Source organism: Oncorhynchus keta, chromosome 24, assembly GCF_023373465.1.
Source record: "Oncorhynchus keta strain PuntledgeMale-10-30-2019 chromosome 24, Oket_V2, whole genome shotgun sequence".
NCBI lineage: Eukaryota > Metazoa > Chordata > Actinopteri > Salmoniformes > Salmonidae > Oncorhynchus > Oncorhynchus keta.
This window is the reverse complement of record NC_068444.1, coordinates 43,074,484-43,094,503: the sequence shown is the minus strand read 5'-3', so window position 1 is coordinate 43,094,503 and position 20,020 is coordinate 43,074,484. Positions and strand designations below refer to the sequence as shown.

Genomic DNA, 20,020 nt, shown 5'->3' with positions numbered 1-20,020 from the left:
GCACACATTACAATAGGTGTTCCATCACAGTCAAGCAGACAATTAGGCAAACTTGAATCCCAAATGTGTCTCTGAGCACGATCCTGACGCCCTAAGCTTAACCTCTAAGGAATGTGTATGGATGATGTCACTGTATAAATCTGCCCCCTGCAGAGACTTTCCTGACCATTGACCTCCACAGAAGAATTTGTTTAGATGATTTAAAGAGAAGAAATGGTTCAGAATAGATGGTCCAACTAACGTGTTGCATTTATCAACGTGCTCAAAGACACATTTAATTACCTTTCCCTGCCCGTGGAGCTAAGTTAAGTCCATAGGGCCGAGCGGACATCAAATTTGGGACACTATGTAAATGATTGTGGAACATGGCAATGCAAATAAGTGGACTTTTGTTATTATTTTGTCCTCTTCTGTTTCTTTTTTATCTTCATTGTTCGTGGTGTGCACTACATTTATATACCCACAACCAGAGGTGTGCACTACATTTATATACCCACAACCAGAGGTGTGCATTACATTTATATACCCACAACCATTTACATTTATATACCCACAACCAGAGGTGTGCACTACATTTTATACCCACAACCAGATGCACCCACAACCAGAGGTGTGCACTACATTTATATACCCATTTATACACAACCAGAGGTGTGCACTACATTTATATACCCACAACCAGAGGTGTGCACTACATTTATATACCCACAACCAGAGGTGTGCACTACATTTATATACCCACAACCAGAGGTGTGCACTACATTTATATACCCACAACCAGAGGTGTGCACTACATTTATATACCCACAACCAGAGGTGTGCACTACATTTATATACCCACAACCAGAGGTGTGCACTACATTTATATACCCACAACCAGAGGTGTGCACTACATTTATATACCCACAACCAGAGGTGTGGACTAGAGTCACATGACTTGGACTCGAGTCAGACTCAAGTCACAAATATGATGACTTGCAACTCGACTTTGACTTTAACACCAATGACTCGTGACTTAACTTGGACTTGAGCCTTTTGACTCGACCTGACTTGATACCCTCCCCAAGCCCAGATATAAAAAATTATGCTAATAAAAAAAAGTGTGCAGCTCATCAGCTCTTCATTTAACGGATTACAGTTTGAATCGGACAGCAGCCAATCAAATTGTGCCAGCTGAGAAAAGGTTGCGCGTGGCGGTGCAGTGGAATGTCGGTGGGTGAATTCAGACGGAGCCCTTGGAAAGATGATACCCAAAATTATTATTTTCAGATATAAAGACTACGCTGTACTCAACAAAAACCGATTGCAACTTGCAAAAGATGCGGGAAGAAAATGACAGACGGAGGCGCAACAACTTCCAACTTTGTTCGACATTTGAAGCTTCACAAAGAACAGTAAGTCGTGGCTAATATAGCCGACAGCTATATATAACTTTGCGAGCGTAGCGTGTAGGCTAACGTAACATTAAGTCAACAAGCCTCCACACAGTCAGTCAGTGCGGGAGCGTGATCATTGCACCCAAGATTGAGCTACAACTGGTTGATGTTACTGCTGTTCCTAAAACCACTGACATACGTTCGCCTACTGTAACCACACACACAGAGAGAGTGTGTGTGTGTGAGAGAGAAGGTTGGGCGATTGTGTACAAGCCTACATCGCCCGATTGCGCCCCATAGCGGGGGACTTTCTCATGGAAATATAATGTTTATTTGGAAAGTAAGAAATATATATATTTTAAAGCATTCATGATTTGCGTAAACGTAATACACTAACTATTACTCTTGTTAAAATATGAAATTATATTACATTTGGTGAAGAGCACATGATGACTTGTTTAGGACTCGAATCTCAAAGTTTGGGACTTGAGTGGTTAGACTTGAAACTTACTTGTTAAAAAAATGACTTGGTCCCTCCTCTGCTCACTACCTTTCCAACTTTTTTGCCCCCATTTTTTGTTCTCATTTCTCAGGTCTATCTCACCTCGCTGACGATCTTGTTGATTTTGCGGGCGCTCTTCAGGGCCAGGTTGTCCTCACTGGTCAGGTTGTGGAAGTGGGATGAGCCCTTCATCTTACTCAGGTCCTTCTTGTATTTCAGCTGGGGGGTTCAAAATGGAAAGAGAAGCAGAGAAAGATTAAAAAATAGCTGAAGAATCCTCGGTCACACATTCCCATCTGTCAGATTACATAACTTGTCTATGAGTGCATCTTCATACATGCTGTACACAATCACACAGGCACACACAACTGCGAAACACACACATGTGCACATGCTCTCTCAATCACACACACACACACAGTCTAATTTGGTCTGTGGAGAGTTTGGAACATGACAGCACAGGATTCTTGGTGAGAGTCATGGGGAACGCTACTTATCCCTGTGACCATGACCTGAAATTCCACCCGGCAACACCAGACAAGGTGACGGATGAATGTGATCAAATCAAATTGTATTTGTCACATGCGCCGAATACAACAGGTGTAGTAGACCTTGCAGTGAAATGCTGAATACAACAGGTGTAGGTAGACCTTGCAGTGAAATACCTACTTATTGTGAGTTTTGAGAATCCCTGGACCTATTTGGAAAATGTGTTTGAAATGCATCTTTCCTTTCTCCCTTCATTGAAGTAATCACAGAACCACCGAAGTACATATAGTTTTCACAAATACAGTCATGGCATATAAGTGATTACTTTCAAGAATAGAAGGAGGGATCCCTTTAAACTATCCTCTCTCTTTACTAGATTCCTCAATATATTGTCCAATCCATAGTGACTATACAGCTCCAAAATGAGACAGATATCAGACTGTCTGTCAATTGTGTTTCCTTATTGAAAATCAATTAATCCACATACCCTAACATATGATCCTCCGCTTTAGGGGTGTCTACTGCACAAAGTTGTATACAACGTTGTATACACAATACAACTTTTCACCCCAATAAATTCACTCACAATACAACATTGTGCAGTCGATACCCCTAAAGCAGAGGAGTTAAACCTCAATAAATCCACCCACAATACCACTTTGTGCAACAGACACCCCTAAAGCAGAGGAGTTTAACCTCAATAAATCCAGCCACAATACCACTTTGTGCAACAGACACCCCTAAAGCAGAGGAGTTTATCCTAATTAATCCACCCACAATACCACTTTGTGCAACAGACACCCCTAAAGGGGAGGAGCATACTTGTTCAGCAGGGACACTACTCACATCACTGGCGTGGGCCTGGGCCTTCTTGGCAAGCTGGTAGGCAGGAGTGATCATGGCTGGGAAACTGCCCTTCCCTCTCTGCTGCTCGTACTCTTCAGTGTAGGCAATCTGCAAGGAGGAACACACATCAGCACACAGTTGATACTATAGATAGAATGGGAACAGGGAGAGTATGGCAGACTTTTGTTCTGGGCTAACAAACACATTTGATTCATAAGACCTTGATTAGTTGAACTGAGTGTTGTTGTGTTGGGATGGAAATGTCTGCACACCCTATTTGTTATCATATAATATGTACAGTGCTACAGCAATTCAGCAAATGATATAAGGGTATAAATACACGCACACACTACCGTCAAACTCACCTAGTATTCTAAACTCATGTCACTGTCTGACATACCGACACCAATGCGTAAACCTAATCCCGAAGCATTATGTGCATAGCGATCTTTTTGGCAGGCAAGAGAAAATGTTCTGTCTAGCTAGGTACCAGCATTATCCAGGTATGGCTCTGTTTCACCCACTTCAGAGCCGATGGGTTGCACCTACTTTTGCATACATTACAATCATATCAAATAGTGACAACTACAATCCGAAGAATATTGATTAAATAAAAAAAGACGATCGGATATAGGGGAAGCTTGGTTGGAAAGTGAAAACAACTGGAAGTTTAAAGAATTAGGCATCTCTAAGGCATTAATAGAATCTCAAACAGTACAACAACCATGTCTGTGAAGATATAAGATATTAGCTACTCATTGTAAGGACAATTTGTGTTGGAAAAAACTACTTTTCCACTTAAGTTTGGAGCCAGACCAATTTATACCACTCTGGAAGAGTGTTGTGGGTTGTTGTCTTTCTGAGAGGCATTGTAAAGTTAAATAACTATCAGTCCTCTTTGGAGATAAGATACTTTAGTAGTTTTATTTATCAATGAAACCACTACCAGTAGAATTGAACTTGCGGCCCTATAATCAATTACGCATTTCAAATTTAATTGAACGTTTCACAGGTCTCCCTCTTCACTTTCTCAGAAAGAAAAAAAAATACATCCGAAAAATGTTGAAGTTGTATTGAAAAATTGCATTATTATAGAAAAAATAATGTACTTAAGCTTCCAGTTAACAGATACATAACTTCCTCTCAGATATTGGCTGAACATCCTCGCCAAGAGGCTAAAATCTCTTGGTTAGGTCCCTAGGTGTTGAACTAAGGAGGCTATAGTATTTTTAACAAGAGGGTCTGTCTACTTAAAAATATATATACAATTTGCTCGCTCGCCTCACTTTAAAAAAAAGAAAGAAATCTGTTAATAATAATTGTATGGCCTTATCGATCCCCTGCTGGGGAAAAATGTGAGGGGAAGTAGCAATGGCAATACAAAATCAAATTCCACTCAGCATGCTGATCTGCGAGGATTGGATGTACAGTGGTTTTTCCTTTAAAAGTTTTGAGTTTATGCCGCGACCATTTGGGGCAGATTGTGGTAAATTGCGTCATTCATTCTGTCATTGCACCACTCTATCACAAGGGGGAGTTAGAACGCTGATCTATCGATAGTGTAGACTGTGGCACTATCCTGACTATATTTTTGTAAGTTAATGGAGGTGTGAATGTTTCAGTCCGAGAGTCTCTCTTCTCTGGCACTAGAGCCCTGCATCAGGCAACAGCAAAATAAAAATAGCTGGCAGGTGGTTCAGGAGTTGAGAGAGAACTTAGAACTTGTATATACAATGGTGCAATTACACTTGACACGTCGACTGACGGTCTTCCAAAAATAGGCACGGTGGGCTTTTGGTTTCTCTCCCTCTAAAAACAGAAAGAAATAATTCTAAATAACAAACTGGCTTTTTTTTAACCAAAGTGTGAAAGAGTGATAGCCCCTCTATGTAAAGTGAGTTTCTGAAACGCAGAGTCCTTATTTGCTGATGTGAAGAAAAAAACGGAATGAAAGAGTCCAGCAAGGATTTGTCAGCATAAAGTTGAGTGACTCACTCATTCGTGGCTTTGGATCAAAATCAAGAAATGTTTCTATTGTTTGGACCAAGTTAATCTGCTCATGTTGTGTGTGACCAATTATTTGTGACATTGTGGTTACAATGACGAATGTAAATGAAATAAATCCTATTCATAATGAATAATCAGATGTGTGTTGCAAGCTTTACATTTTCCCTATTTTTTTGTAGGAATTTATTTCATATTTTTAGACAATACAAAACATACATATACAAACGACAACTACATCACACCTGTCCAGATCCACCTGCTCACACCTGCTCACACGCCCATCTCCATCTCCAACGCCCGCATCACTTTCTGCCACATTGCCTCAAACTGCACCATTTTGTTTTTCTCTGTCGCCCACACGCACATTCAATATTTTGATAATGAAGCATTTAAAGGTTGACATTGTAATACTTCTGACAGCCATATTTCGAACTCCACCCATAACTTTTGGACTTCATAACATTCTCAGAAGGCATGAATTATTATAACCTAATGAAAACTGAACCTGGTAATCTATTTTAATTTACTGCAGGCCTAACACCTATGGGTTTAACCCTCTGAATTAATGATTATATTGAAGATAGAAGCCTCCTATTAATTAGTTCCGAGAGCCAATCGGTTACCCAACAAATAATATCCATTTATTTAGCCAAATTTTTTTTTTATGAGTACAGACAGTATATTATTCCGCTTATCCTCCATGTACTAATTAATACGTCTGCATCTCTATTCAACATTTGGCTAAAAAGAAACCACGCCATGAATTAAGAACAGATATATATTTTTCTCTCTAAGGTTTTACATTTCTAACTCAATATCACAGACCAGATTTGCCCTAACAAAAAATGCATCAACCCCTACAAATATATCAATTTACAAAAGGATAATAGTCTAATAGCTCGGCTAGGTGTGAAAAATCCCCCCAACTTGCAATGTATTCTATGTTGGCGTTTTCACCTGGCTGAAGTTCCCAGCATTTTCTCTGGCAGAAGAGAATTCTGCTGCCCCAGCATCTGAGGTGGCCTTTCCCTTCATCTCCTGCTCATACATCTGACGGTACTTCACCTAAGATATGATCACAGTGTCAACATTAGTGTACTGTATGCGTATGACTCTGCATTTGCATGTGTGAGCATCAGTTTGTGTGAGCATCTTTCTGTGTGTGTGTGTGTGTGTGTGTGTGTGTGTGTGTGTGTGTGTGTGTGTGTGTGTGTGTGTGTGTGTGTGTGTGTGTGTGTGTGTGTGTGTGTGTGTGTGTGTGTGTGTGTGTGTGTCCTCTACTCACACCACTGGCCATCTCTGTGGCTTTCTTTGAAACTTGGTAGCCAGGAGTGAGATGGGCGGGGAAACTGCCTTTACCCAACTGCTGTTCATACTCTTCAGTGTAGACATACTGGGAGGGAAAATACTACGTCATGGACACACGAAAAGTGACATAATTGCATTTGGAGGAAAGCATAAATCAGATTGAGTAGGGTTTGTAATAAATACATTGATCTGTCCTTGGCTTTTGGCCAGAAGCACTTCAGGGGTTTTGGCTATGGAGGAATATTTTGACACGTTCTCAACTCCTTTATTGTACTCCGCCTGAATAACAGAGAAACAAAAATGTTAACATATTATTTGCCCCCCCCTCATAACACGCTATAACACTGTAATAATAAAATGTATAATAATTACAGCTAATGTCATGAGCTGAAATCAACTGGTTATTTTATGGTAACACTACCGGCCTCCCGAAGTACTGTTCTGCCCCTATAGAGGGAGCTGCACTTACGCTGCTGGGCAAGGTATTTGGTTTCTTGGAAATCTGGTATCCTGGTGTGATCATGGTGGATAAGCTGCCTTTTCCTTTACTCTGCTCATATTCCTCAGTGTATTTGACCTGTCATCAAGGAGAAAGTATGCCCCCAAACTTTATGACACAAACACGGTCAGACCACTACTGAATAACAAGTACAGGAACCATGCCTATGCCATAACTACGTGTTTTCTGTGTAATTTTGAACCATTTGAAATTGGCAAATTTGACAGGGTGTGTGTGTGTGTGTGTGTGTGTGTGTGTGTGTGTGTGTGTGTGTGTGTGTGTGTGTGTGTGTGTGTGTGTGTGTGTGTGTGTGTGTGTGTGTGTGTGTGTGTGTGTGTGTGTGTGTGTGTGTGTGTGTGTATATATATAACTATGATAAAGGTATGTGTAGGTTTGTCTGGGGGTTGTTTTCATGTTGGTTGGTTGTTCTGTGCTTACATCACTGGCCAGGGAGCCTCCAGTCTTAGCATGTAGAATATGGTAGGCGTCAGCCACAGAGGTAAATTGTGTCCATTTTTCTTCATGTCCCCTTTTGTACTCCACTTACGATCGAATACATATTGTACTCATCTATATTTAGCACCTACCTGTACATCTGTAGCTGCATTGTATTGCAAAATCTGTTTGTTTAATAGGAAGGCAAATGCAGTTGTACTCCATTTTTAGTAATCACGTGGGCCATTTTAGACAATTTAATGTACATCAAAAGTACTTTGTTCTGTTATGTGTTTTATCATATGTGTTTTTGTGTTATGTTTCCCTATGTTCCTTTTTGAAATTCAATTCAAAATGAATCACTTTTTTTTATATCTACTCTTCAGACTTGGTCCAACCTTGTGTTTGTTATACAAATAAGGAAGATACTCACATCACTGATGGTCTTTTGGGCCTGTGTCACGCTCACAATCTCCTGGTTGGTGATGGTGCCTGAGTACGAGTAGGTCTGCTGCTCCTCAAACTTAGCCTGATAGTCCTGCTGTTGAATCACAATGCACACAGAATCAACTAAGGACTCTCATTATATTGGGGGTGGTTCCAGAAAGCAGGACCAATGAGTTAGTTAGCTAACTGTTCAGGTAGTGGTTCCAAAAGCAGTTTGTTTTGGTTGTGTTTTGTTTTGCCCAATAGGAACCGAATGGTGAATACTGTCTTGGGAGTCAATTTTATCGTAAGTAAGAATATAATATGTTTCTGAACACTTGTACATTCATGTAGATGTCATGTTTTGTCTTATATTGTCTTGTCATTATGCTTTCCCTTCTGTTCGTTTCCCCCTGCTGGTCTTATTAGGTTTGTTCCCTTTTTCTATCCCTTTCTCTCCCCCTCCCTCTCTCTCTTCTCTCTATGTTCCGTTCCTGCTCCCAGCTGTTCCTCATTCTCCTAACTCACTCATTTAGTCTTTTCACACCTGTCCCCTATTCTGTCCTCTGATTAGAGTCCCTATTTCTCCCCTTGTTTTCCGCTTCTGTCCTTGTCGGATCCTTGTATGATGTTCGCTGTGCTGTGTCTTTGTCTCGCCCTGTCATGTCTTGTCTCCTTCAGATGCTGCGTGTGAGCAGGTGTCTGAGTCGCTACGGTCGGTGCCTTCCCGAGGCAACCTACAGTTAATGGTCGAGTCTCCAGTCTGTCCTCGTCACTACGAGTGGATTTTAGTTTTTATGTTTTGTTTTCTGCTCTGATTGTCCAGGAGTAGTGCTCTTATCCTTTACTGGAATAAAGACTCTGTTTTCGCCAAGTCGCTTTTGGGTCCTCATTCATCTGCATAACAGAAGGATCCGACCAAGAATGGACCCAGCGACACGGATTCTCGTAACACTGCCGTCGAGATCCAGGGAGCCATGCTCGGCAGACACGAGCAGGAATTGTCTGCTGCTCGTCATGCCGTTGAGACCCTGGCCGCTCAGGTTTCCGACCTCTCTGGACAGTTCCAGAGTCTTCGTCTCGTGCCACCTGCTACTTCCTGGTCTGCCGAGTCTCCGGAACCTAGGGTTAATAACCCACCTTGTTACTCCGGGCAGCCCACTGAGTGCCGCTCTTTTTCTCACCCAGTGTGATATTGTGTTCTCTCTCCAACCCAACACATACTCAAGAAAGAGAGCTCGCGTTAACGGTGTTTCCCCTCTCCGCATCGCAACCATCTCCTTCCTCCGGCTCAGAGACTGAGCCCATGCAGCTGGGAGGTATTCACATCTCGACTAAGGAGAGGGAACGGAGGATCACCAACCGCCTGTGCCTCTATTGCGGTATTGCTGGACATTTTGTCAATTCATGTCCAGTAAAAGAGAGCTCATCAGTAAGCGGAGGGCTACTGGTGGCGCTACTACTCAGGTCTCTTCATCTAGATCCTGTACTACTATGTCGGTCCATCTACGCTGGACCGGTTCGGCTGCTTCATGCAGTGCCTTGATAGACTCTGGGGCTGAGGGTTGTTTTATGGACGAAGCATGGGCTCGGAAACATGACATTCCTCTCAGACAGTTAGGGAAGCCCACGCCTATGTTCGCCTTAGATGGTAGTCATCTCCCCAGTATCAGATATGAGACACTACCTTTAACCCTCACAGTATCTGGTAACCACAGTGAGACTATTTCCTTTTTGATTTTTCGTTCACCTTTTACACCTGTTGTTTTGGGTCATCCCTGGCTAGTATGTCATAATCCTTCTATTAATTGGTCTAGTAATTCTATCCTATCCTGGAACGTTTCTTGTCATGTGAAGTGTTTAATGTCTGCTATCCCTCCTGTTTCTTCTGTCCCCTCTTCTCAGGAGGAACCTGGTGATTTGACAGGAGTACCGGAGGAATATCATGATCTGCGCACGGTCTTCAGTCGGTCCAGAGCCAACTCCCTTCCTCCTCACCGGTCGTATGATTGTAGTATTGATCTCCTTCCGGGGACCACTCCCCTCGGGGTAGACTATACTCTCTGTCGGCTCCCGAACGTAAGGCTCTCGAGGATTATTTGTCTGTTTCTCTTGACGCCGGTACCGTAGTGCCTTCTTCCTCTCCTGCCGGGCGGGGTTTTTTTTGTTAAGAAGAAGGACGGTACTCTGCGCCCCTGCGTGATTATCGAGGGCTGAATGACATAACGGTTAAGAATCGTTATCCGCTTCCCCTTATGTCATCAGCCTTCGAGATTCTGCAGGGAGCCAGGTTCTTTACTAAGTTGGACCTTCGTAATGCTTACCATCTCGTGCGCATCAGAGAGGGAGACGAGTGGAAGACGGCGTTTAACACTCCGTTAGGGCATTTTGAGTACCGGGTTCTGCCGTTTGGCCTCGCTAATGCTCCAGCTGTTTTCAGGCATTAGTTAATGATGTACTGAGAGACATGCTGAACATCTTTGTTTTTGTCTACCTTGACGACATCCTGATTTTTTCACCGTCACCGAGATTCATGTTCAGCACGTTCGACGTGTACTCCAGCGCCTTTTAGAGAATTGTCTCTACGTGAAGGCTGAGAAGTGCGCCTTTCATGTCTCCTCCGTCACTTTTCTCGGTTCTGTTATTTCCGCTGAAGGCATTCAGATGGATCCCGCTAAGGTCCAGGCTGTCAGTGATTGGCCCGTTCCAAGGTCACGTGTCGAGTTGCAGCGCTTTCTAGGTTTCGCTAATTTCTATCGGCGTTTCATTCGTAATTTCGGTCAAGTTGCTGCTCCTCTCACAGCTCTTACTTCTGTCAAGACGTGCTTTAAGTGGTCCGGTTCCGCACAGGGAGCTTTTGATCTCCTCAAGAAGCGTTTTACGTCCGCTCCTGACGTCACTAAACAATTCATTGTCGAGGTTGACGCTTCTGAGGTGGGCGTGGGAGCCATTCTATCCCAGCGCTTCCAGTCTGACGATAAGGTTCATCCTTGCGCTTATTTTTCTCATCGCCTGTCACCATCGGAACGCAACTATGATGTGGGTAACATGAACTGCTCGCCATCCGCTTAGCCTAGGCGAATGGCGACAGTGGTTGGAGGGGGCGACCGTTCCTTTTGTCGTTTGGACTGACCATAAGAACCTTGAGTACATCCGTTCTGCCAAACGACTTAATGCACGTCAAGCTCGTTGGGCGTTGTTTTTCGCTCGTTTCGAGTTTGTGATTTCTTATCGCCCGGGTAGTAAGAACACCAAGCCTGATGCCTTATCCCGTCTCTTTAGTTCTTCTGTGGCTTCTACTGATCCCGAGGGGATTCTTCCTTATGGGCGTGTTGTCGGGTTGACAGTCTGGGGAATTGAGAGACAGGTTAAGCAAGCACTCACTCACACTGCGCGCGCTTGTCCTAGTAACCTTCTTTTCGTTCCTGTTTCTACTCGTCTGGCTGTTCTTCAGTGGGCTCACTCTGCCAAGTTAGCTGGCCATCCCGGCGTTCGAGGTACTCTTGCTTCTATTCGCCAGCGCTTTTGGTGGCCTACTCAGGAGCGTGACACGCGCCGTTTCGTGGCTGCTTGTTCGGACTGCGCGCAGACTAAGTCAGGTAACTCTCCTCCTGCCGGTCGTCTCAGACCGCTTCCCATTCCTTCTCGACCATGGTCTCACATCGCCTTAGACTTCATTACCGGTCTGCCTTCGTCTGCGGGGAAGACTGTGATTCTTACAGTTGTCGATAGGTTCTCTAAGGCGGCACATTTCATTCCCCCGCTAAGCTTCCTTCCGCTAAGGAGACGGCACAAATCATCATCGAGAATGTGTTCAGAATTCATGGCCTCCCGTTAGACGCCGTTTCAGACAGAGGTCCGCAATTCACGTCACAGTTTTGGAGGGAGTTCTGTCGTTTGATTGGTGCTTCCGTCAGTCTCTCTTCCGGTTTTCATCCCCAGTCTAACGGTCAAGCAGAAAGGGCCAATCAGACGATTGGTCGCATACTACGCAGCCTTTCTTTTAGAAACCCTGCGTCTTGGGCAGAACAGCTCCCTGGGCAGAATACGCTCACAACTCGCTTCCTTCGTCTGCTACCGGGTTATCTCCGTTTCAGAGTAGTCTGGGTTACCAGCCTCCTCTGTTCTCGTCCCAGCTCGCCGAGTCCAGCGTTCCCTCCGCTCAGGCGTTTGTCCAACGTTGTGAGCGCACCTGGAGGAGGGTGAGGTCTGCACTTTGCCGTTACAGGGCGCAGACTGTGAGCCGCCAATAAACGTAGGATTAAGAGTCCTAGGTATTGTTGTGGCTTTCCACTGTAACCTTCCCCTTACGACAGCTTCGTAAGTTGACTCCGCGGTTCATTGGTCCGTTCCGTGTCTCCCAGGTCGTCAATCCTGTCGCTGTGCGACTGCTTCTTCCGCGACATCTTCGTCGCGTCCATCCTGTCTTCCATGTCTCCTGTGTCAAGCCCTTTCTTCGCACCCCCGTTCGTCTTCCCTCCCCCCGTCCTTGTCGAGGGCGCACCTATTTACAAGGTACGTGGGATCATGGACATGCGTTCTCGGGGACGTGGTCACCAGTACTTAGTGGATTGGGAGGGTTACGGTCCTGAGGAGAGGAGTTGGGTTCCATCTCGGGACGTGCTGGACCGTTCGCTGATTGATGATTTCCTCCGTTGCCGCCAGGATTCCTCCTCGAGTGCGCCTGGAGGCGCTCGGTGAGTGGGGGTACTGTCATGTTTTGTCTTATATTGTCTTGTCATTATGCTTTCCCTTCTGTTCGTTTCCCCCTGCTGGTCTTATTAGGTTTGTTCCCTTTTCTATCCCTTTCTCTCCCCCCCCTCTCTCTCTTCTCTCTATGTTCCGTTCCTGCTCCCAGCTGTTCCTCATTCTCCTAACTCACTCATTTAGTCTTTTCACACCTGTCCCCTATTCTGTCCTCTGATTAGAGTCCTATTTCTCCCCTTGTTTTCCGCTTCTGTCCTTGTCGGATCCTTGTATGATGTTCGCTGTGCTGTGTCTTTGTCTCGCCCTGTCATGTCTTGTCTCCTTCAGATGCTGCGTGTGAGCAGGTGTCTGAGTCCGCTACGGTCGGTGCCTTCCCGAGGCAACCTACAGTTAATGGTCGAGTCTCCAGTCTGTCCTCGTCACTACGAGTGGATTTTAGTTTTTATGTTTTGTTTTCTGCTCTGATTGTCCAGGAGTAGTGCTCTTATCCTTTACTGGAATAAAGACTCTGTTTTCGCCAAGTCGCTTTTGGGTCCTCATTCATCTGCATAACAGTAGATGCTATGTGTCACACCCTGATCTGTTTCACCTGTCTTTGTGCTTGTCTCCACCCCCCTCCAGGTGCCGGCCATCTTCCGCATTATCCCCTGTGTATTTCTACCTGTGTTCTCTGTTTGTCTGTTGCCAGTTCGTTTGGTTCGTGAAACCTACCAGTATTTGTTCCCCTGCTCATGCCTATTTCTTGCTCCTGTTTTCTAGTCCTTCCCGGTTTTGACCATTCTGCCTGCTCTGACCCTGAGCCTGCCTGCTGTTTGGTATCTTACCTCACCTAACTGGATTATTGACCCCTGCCTGCCCTGAGACTGCCTGGTGTTCTGGACCCTTTGCACCCTCTCTGGATTACTGACCCCTAGCCTGCCTTTGACCTGTCGTTTGCCTGCCCCTGTTTTAGAAATAAACTTTTGTTTCTTTGACACTGTCTGCATCTGGGTCACACCTGAAACGTGATACAATCGATAATAGAATATACAAAATAGAAAATAGAAAATAGAAAAATAACAAAATATTAAGGAGCAACAATGAAATAACAGTAGCAAGGCTATATACAGGGGGTACCAGTACAGAGTCAATGTGCGGGGGCACCGGTTAGTCGAGGTAATTGAGGTAATATGTAGGTAGAGGTGAAGTGACTATGCATAGATAATAAACAGAGAGTAACAAAAATGTAAAAATATATGCGTGCTGCAAATAGTTCCGGAAGCCATTTGATTAGCTGTGGCTTGGGGGTAGAAGCTGTTAAGAAGCTATTTGATTAGCTGTGGCTTGGGGATAGAAGCTGTTAAGAAGCCTGGTACACTCTGGTACTGCTTGCCATGCAGTAGAAGAGAGAACAGTCTATGACTAGGGTGGCTGGAGTCTTTGGCTATTTTTAGGGCCTTCCTCTGACACTGACTGGTATAGAGGTCCTGGATGGCAGGAAGCTTGGCCCCAGTGATGTACTACCCTCTGTACTGCCTTGCGGTTGGAGGCCGAGCAGTTGCCATACCAGGTGGTGATGCAACCAGTACACTCTCGATGGTGCAGCTGTAGAATTTTTTGAGGATTTGAGGACCTATGCAAAATCTTTTCAGTCTCCTGAGCTTTGTCGTGCCCTCTTCAAGACTGTCTTGTTGTGTTTAGACCATGTTAGTTTGTTGGTGATGTGGACACCAAGGAACTTGACGCTCTCAACCGGCTCCATTACAGCCCCGTTGATGAGAATGGGGGCGTGTTCGGCCCTCCTTTTACTGTAGTCCATGATTATCTCCTTTGTCTTGATCACGTTGAGGGAGAGGTTGTTTTCCCGAGCACAGTTTCAGATCGACCCTTAAAGAGATGGGTGGGGCTAAAGCTTAAGAGTGTGTGAACGATGCTGAATTGGTGTAGACAAAAAGGGTGCTCCAATAGTAGTACCAAAACATTAAAATGCCATTTTCTCAAAAGTGAGTTTACAAGTTTCAACTTTCAAAGCAAAATTACTTTCCCATTGTTCCTCAACTGTAGTGTATGATATACATTTTTGTAGCTCTCTCTACTTTTATCCAATGTAAAAAACACAATTTCAAATTTTGCTACATAAGACCGATTTGAGCCGGTCGGTCACATTTAACTCAATGGCAGCACCCAAGGGGCTTGAATTTTCTAGCTTTACCCTTAGACTTGGCGGTGAAGTAGTGTCCCCATGAGTGAACCCTGAGCCAATCACGGCGCGACGCTCCGTATTTTCTGCTGGCTCGCCCCACCACCACAGAAAGCACCGAGCTAGTCTGTGAGTACTGTGAGACACCTAAGACAGCGCTACAGGGAGACAGGACGGACAGCTGATTGTCCTCGCAGTGGCAGACCACGTGTAACAACACCTGCACAGGATCGGTACATCCGAACATCACCTCTGTGGGACAGATACAGGATGGCAACAACTGCCCGAGTTACACCAGGAATCAATCACTCCATCAGTGCTCAGACTGTCCGCAATAGGCTGAGAGAGGCTGGACTGAGGGCTTGTAAAGCCTGTTATAAGGCAGATCCTCACCAGACATCACTGGCAACAAGGTCGCCCATGTGCAAAAACCCACTGTCGCTGGACCAGACAGGACTGGCAAAAAGTGCTATTCACTGACGAGTCGTGGTTTTGTCTCACCAGGGGTGATCGTCGGATTTGCTTTTATTGTCAAAGGAATGAGCGTTACACCGAGGCCTGTTCTCTGGAGCGGGTTCGATTTGGAGGTGGAGGGTCCGTCATGGTCTGGGGCGGTGTGTCACAGCATCATCGGACTGAGCTTGTTGTCATTGCAGGCAATCTCAACGCTGTGCATTACAGGGAAGACATCCTCCTCCCTCATGTGGTACCCTTCCTGCAGGCTCATCCTGACATGACCCTCCAGCATGACAATGCCACCAGCCATACTGCTCGTTCTGTGCATGATTTCCTGCAAGACAGGGATGTCCGTGTTCAGCCATGGCCAGCGAAGAGCCCGGATCTCAATCCCATTGAGCACGTCTGGGACCTGTTGGATCAAAGGGTGAGGGCTAGGGTCATTCCCCCCAAAAATGTCAGGGAACTTGCAGGTGCCTTGGTGGAAGAGTGGGGTAACATCTCACAGCAGGAACTGGCAAATCTGGTGCAGTCCATGGGGAGGACATGCACTGCAGTACTTAATTCAGCTGGTGGCCACACCAGATACTGACTGTTACTTTGGATTTTGACCCCCCCCCCCTTCCCTTTGTTCAGGAACACATTATTCCATTTCTGTTAGTGACTATGTCTGTGGAACTCGTTCAGTTTATGACTCAGTTGTTGAATCTTGTTATGTTCATACAAATATTTACACATGTTAAGTTTGCTCAAAATAAACGCAGTTGGCAGTGAGAGGACGTTTCTTTTTTTGCAGAGTTTATTTTACTCAATGTAGTCTTGCTAGCAGGAATGTTAGCCATGGCAATATTCTATGACTAACAAAGGCAAAAAAAGCTGAAGGGAGACTGAGTGCCAGACAGACATTCAGACCAAACATGCAGACAGACAGGGACAGGTGGAGTGCTGGGGGGGTGGAGAGGAGGCGAGGAGAGGCTGTTTTCCTGAAGGTATAATTTTAACCTCCTGAAACATAAACTAGGGCAGCAAGGGGTGCCGTGTCTCTGTCACAGCCACAGAAATAGATAGTCATGCACACCATTCCAAACCTATGCTGTCAACATGGGCCCAAAGCTCTCCGAAATCAAATCAAAGTTTATTTCTCACGTGCGCAGAATACAACAGTGAAATGCTTACTTTGTTCAGGGACACATTCCATTTCTGTTAGTCACTGTGTCTGTGGAACTTGTTCAGTTTATGTCTTACGACTCTCTTTCTTTCATAAAGAGGGGAAAACTGCATTTCTCGTTGACAAGCATAATAAATGTACAGTTTATTTGCCTAGATCATGTTGGCTCCATGTGAACACACTATTTGCAGCCTCCACACTTTGAAAGTTCCACAGCAGGTAAAATGCAGTGGCTCCATGTGAACACACTATTTGCAGCCTCCACACTTTGAAAGTTCCACAGCAGGTAAAATGCAGTGGCTACATGTGAACACACTATTTGCAGCCTCCACACTCTGAAAGTTCCACAGCAGGTAAAATACAGTGGCTCCATGTGAACACACTATTTGCAGCCTCCACACTTTGAAAGTTCCACAGCAGGTCAAATGCAGTGGCTCCATGTGAACACACTATTTGCAGCCTCCACACTTTGAAAGTTCCACAGCAGGTAAAATGCAGTGGCTACATGTCGCTCTTTTTAGTAACTGGTTGTTATATTCTGGAACAAAAAGACCAGTATAAATGAGAAACCCCTTCTGTATTAGAACAGCATAATGCAGGTTAACGTTCTCAATTCTATGAAAACGACTGTTTAGGATCATTGAGCCCTACTAAATAAATCAAATACAGGGATACCAGTAGGTCAAAAACATATTTCTTCCTTCACTGCAAGAATACAGGTTACAATGTATCAACTATAAAAATAAAAAAACAACAAAAATAAACTAATCAGCATACTGCTGTCTCTGGTTTCGGTCAAGTATAGGAATACAAGACATTGAAATTAGCTTCATTACTGGACAGCAGTTTTTTCAAAATTACAACAAGCCATCAGTGTGACGTCCTTTACACTTCCATTACATTACCCAACCAACATCCTCCATGGTGTCTATTTATGTCTTATCTATGTATCAACTCGTGAGCCGTAACAATCAGAATGAATACCATTATTCACAATGCCAAATGCTGTGTGTACTCCAGTGTACTCATGTAGTCATACTTCCACAATACCATGCGCGACGACTACAGTGAATGACTAACTCATGTGAAATGTGCGGTGAGAGTCATTGAGTCATTTCAAGCCCAGCATACCTAAGTTCCACTGTCACTTGAGTGGAGGGTGGGGGGGCTGTTTCAAACCGCTATTCTAGAATAATGACACACACATGTCAAGTTCAATAGCCATGTTGAAGTAGAATACAAGGTCCTGCATGCGAAGTCTAAAAAAATAACTTCTTGATTCCTGATACATCTAGAACCAGTAACTGGGACTTTTGCTGCATGTTGGTGTGACATCATTGCTGACTCACCTTACTGCTGGCAATGGCTTGCTTCTTGGCATTGATGGGGGTCTCATAGACACTGGTGAACGTATTGTTTCTTGGATTGTGTCTGGGGGGATTAGAGGTGAGAGGTCATCATCAACCCATTTTAAAAATCTCACTTTTGGTTTAGTCCATACTCGTAGCCATTTACAAATACAATTCCAGTGACATGGGACTAGAACGCTAAAGATGCTGAATGGGTCACTCAACAAAATTACTGCCTTTTGCATACTCGTGCACCAATATTACATTTTAAAAGCCTGTCACATTAAATGAAGTGCCCTTTAAAATAGATCACATGGAGAATTCAATAAATCCAATGTTTTATATGAATAAAGAATTGTGGCACAAGATTAACCACAAGATTTCTCAACATCATTGTAAAGCCCTAGTTATTTTTGTTGTTTTGAGAAAGTCATTTCTGAAGACGATTATTTATTTCATGTGATTAGTGATTCACATATGTCTGTCCCTCATTTTAAGGTCCACCCTGGTACGTGAACTGCACTCTTATTTTAATATGGTGAAACTATTCCTATTAAAATATTTTTTCAAAGGATGCATTGAATAAATAGTCAAATCATAATGTAAAAGCAGGTGAGCTGGTTCTATACTTTTTGGGCTACCTGGTGTTTTGTGGTGGAAAACTGAGTTGTTCAAGCATATGTCAACCCCTTTACCCATAGAGAGACAGGCCAAATTTTGTATTATATAAAGTTGAACATGTGCTCTTTATGACAGAATGTTTGAATTCAAACGTTTTTTTTTTTTGGTGGAATGACTCAAATGACAACAATCATAGTACTTTAAAGTACTATCATCCAAACAGCTTCCTCATTTCATTCAGTGCCTAATTTCCCCATTCATTTGGGATTGAGGCAAAGGGCTTTATCTACACCGATGGCGAGGGATGTGAACTCATAGACCACTGTTGAGGTCTGAAAACGCGTAACAAACTTTGATTTTGGAGGGAACTATCCCTATAAATTCCCTAAACAGTGTAAGAAACCTCAGTAAAAAAGTGAAATAACACCTTTCTACTTACACAGAGCAGTATGGCCGCTTCTTGTGGCTAACGAAGTTCTTGGCTGTGAGCACCATTTTACAGACGTCACAGTGAAAGCATGCTTTGTGCCAGTTCTGAGAAAAGGGGAAAAAACACAAGTGTGTCACACACATAAAATCCTGGGTTCTGATCTAGGAATTATGACTCCAATCTAAGTTATTGTAAAGAAACACAGTGAAGAGTGCTTTGAATTGACCTAAATGGATGTCTGACATCATAGACCAAGAGACTGCGATTTTAAACATATACTTGCTCAAAATGTTGCTCAACTGTCCTTGAATACGCAAACCATGCCACTTTGACAGTATGAACTATGAAGGAGCAATACCAGTCAGATGATGAATATGTTAAATTCATTCTTTGCCTTAACCTTTTAGAAGGCGAAATCAGGGCCACAGAGTGATTCTTGGTAGTCTTAAACAAGTCTAGTTTGAAACAAAATTATACACCTCACACACATGGTTATGGGAAGACAACAATACCATGTCAGATATAGAGTTGAAATCCAACTAGAGGTAAAGTATGGGAATAACTCTGTCTTACCTGATCAATACAATTGATCTTCTCCGCTGGGTACACCACAAACCCACACCTGGCGCAGGACTGCATCTTCGTAACCTTTCTCCTTACCCAAAGTACTCAGGGAAAAAACTCAAAGGTAGCTTGAGTGAAGTGAATATTAGCCCCAAGAGAGAGCAAAAGCCCAGGCAGCAGTAAAGAGAGGCAGGATCTCCTAGACAGTCTCTGGTTGTAGTGCCTCTGGCAATGATAAACTTAGCTCTCGATTGTGACAGACAGATCAACCCTGTCTGTTACAAGACACCAGGACCCAGGAGGACCCACCCCCTTTTAAATGTATTTTTTATTTAACCTTCATTTAATCAGGGAGTCATGCTGGGACCACAGTCTCTTTCGCAGATGAGCCCTGCATGAATACATCAAAAAACAACAATTACACTATACTGTATATACAGTATCTATATACACATCAATTACACAATACATGAAAAGCAGACACAAAACACAAAAAGCAAAACAGTAAAAAGGCCCTCAAACATCCGCTTGAATTTCCCTAGAGGCACAAACTCCACCAACTTTAAACTAAAAGCACATTTACCTAACTCTGTGAAGATTGGAAGGATCTCCATGGTTAGCCATGCCCGAGTCCAGGCCTGGAGCACCCCCCTCTCCA

At 44.0% G+C, this 20,020-nt stretch overlaps 1 protein-coding gene across 6 annotated transcripts in view; it reads right to left on the bottom strand.

Moving 5' to 3' along the window:
• The window catches only part of nrap (nebulin-related anchoring protein), a 95,640-nt gene extending 76,040 nt beyond the window's left edge, over window positions 1-19,600 (bottom strand). For 3 of the 6 annotated variants that reach the window (XM_052478361.1, XM_052478362.1, XM_052478364.1), the window contains exons 1-10: window positions 19,372-19,600; window positions 18,808-18,902; window positions 17,748-17,829; window positions 7,896-8,003; window positions 6,998-7,105; window positions 6,712-6,807; window positions 6,506-6,613; window positions 6,178-6,285; window positions 3,214-3,321; window positions 1,981-2,097 (exon numbers count right to left, since the gene is read on the bottom strand). In XM_052478361.1, the coding sequence (XP_052334321.1) occupies window positions 1,981-2,097; window positions 3,214-3,321; window positions 6,178-6,285; window positions 6,506-6,613; window positions 6,712-6,807; window positions 6,998-7,105; window positions 7,896-8,003; window positions 17,748-17,829; window positions 18,808-18,902; window positions 19,372-19,437 (996 nt within the window). In that variant the 5' untranslated portion in view covers window positions 19,438-19,600. The remainder of the gene's footprint in view (window positions 1-1,980; window positions 2,098-3,213; window positions 3,322-6,177; window positions 6,286-6,505; window positions 6,614-6,711; window positions 6,808-6,997; window positions 7,106-7,895; window positions 8,004-17,747; window positions 17,830-18,807; window positions 18,903-19,371) is intronic. The other 3 variants (XM_052478363.1, XM_052478365.1, XM_052478366.1) reach the window with 3 other exon arrangements.
• Between the last annotated feature and the right edge of the window lie 420 nt (window positions 19,601-20,020).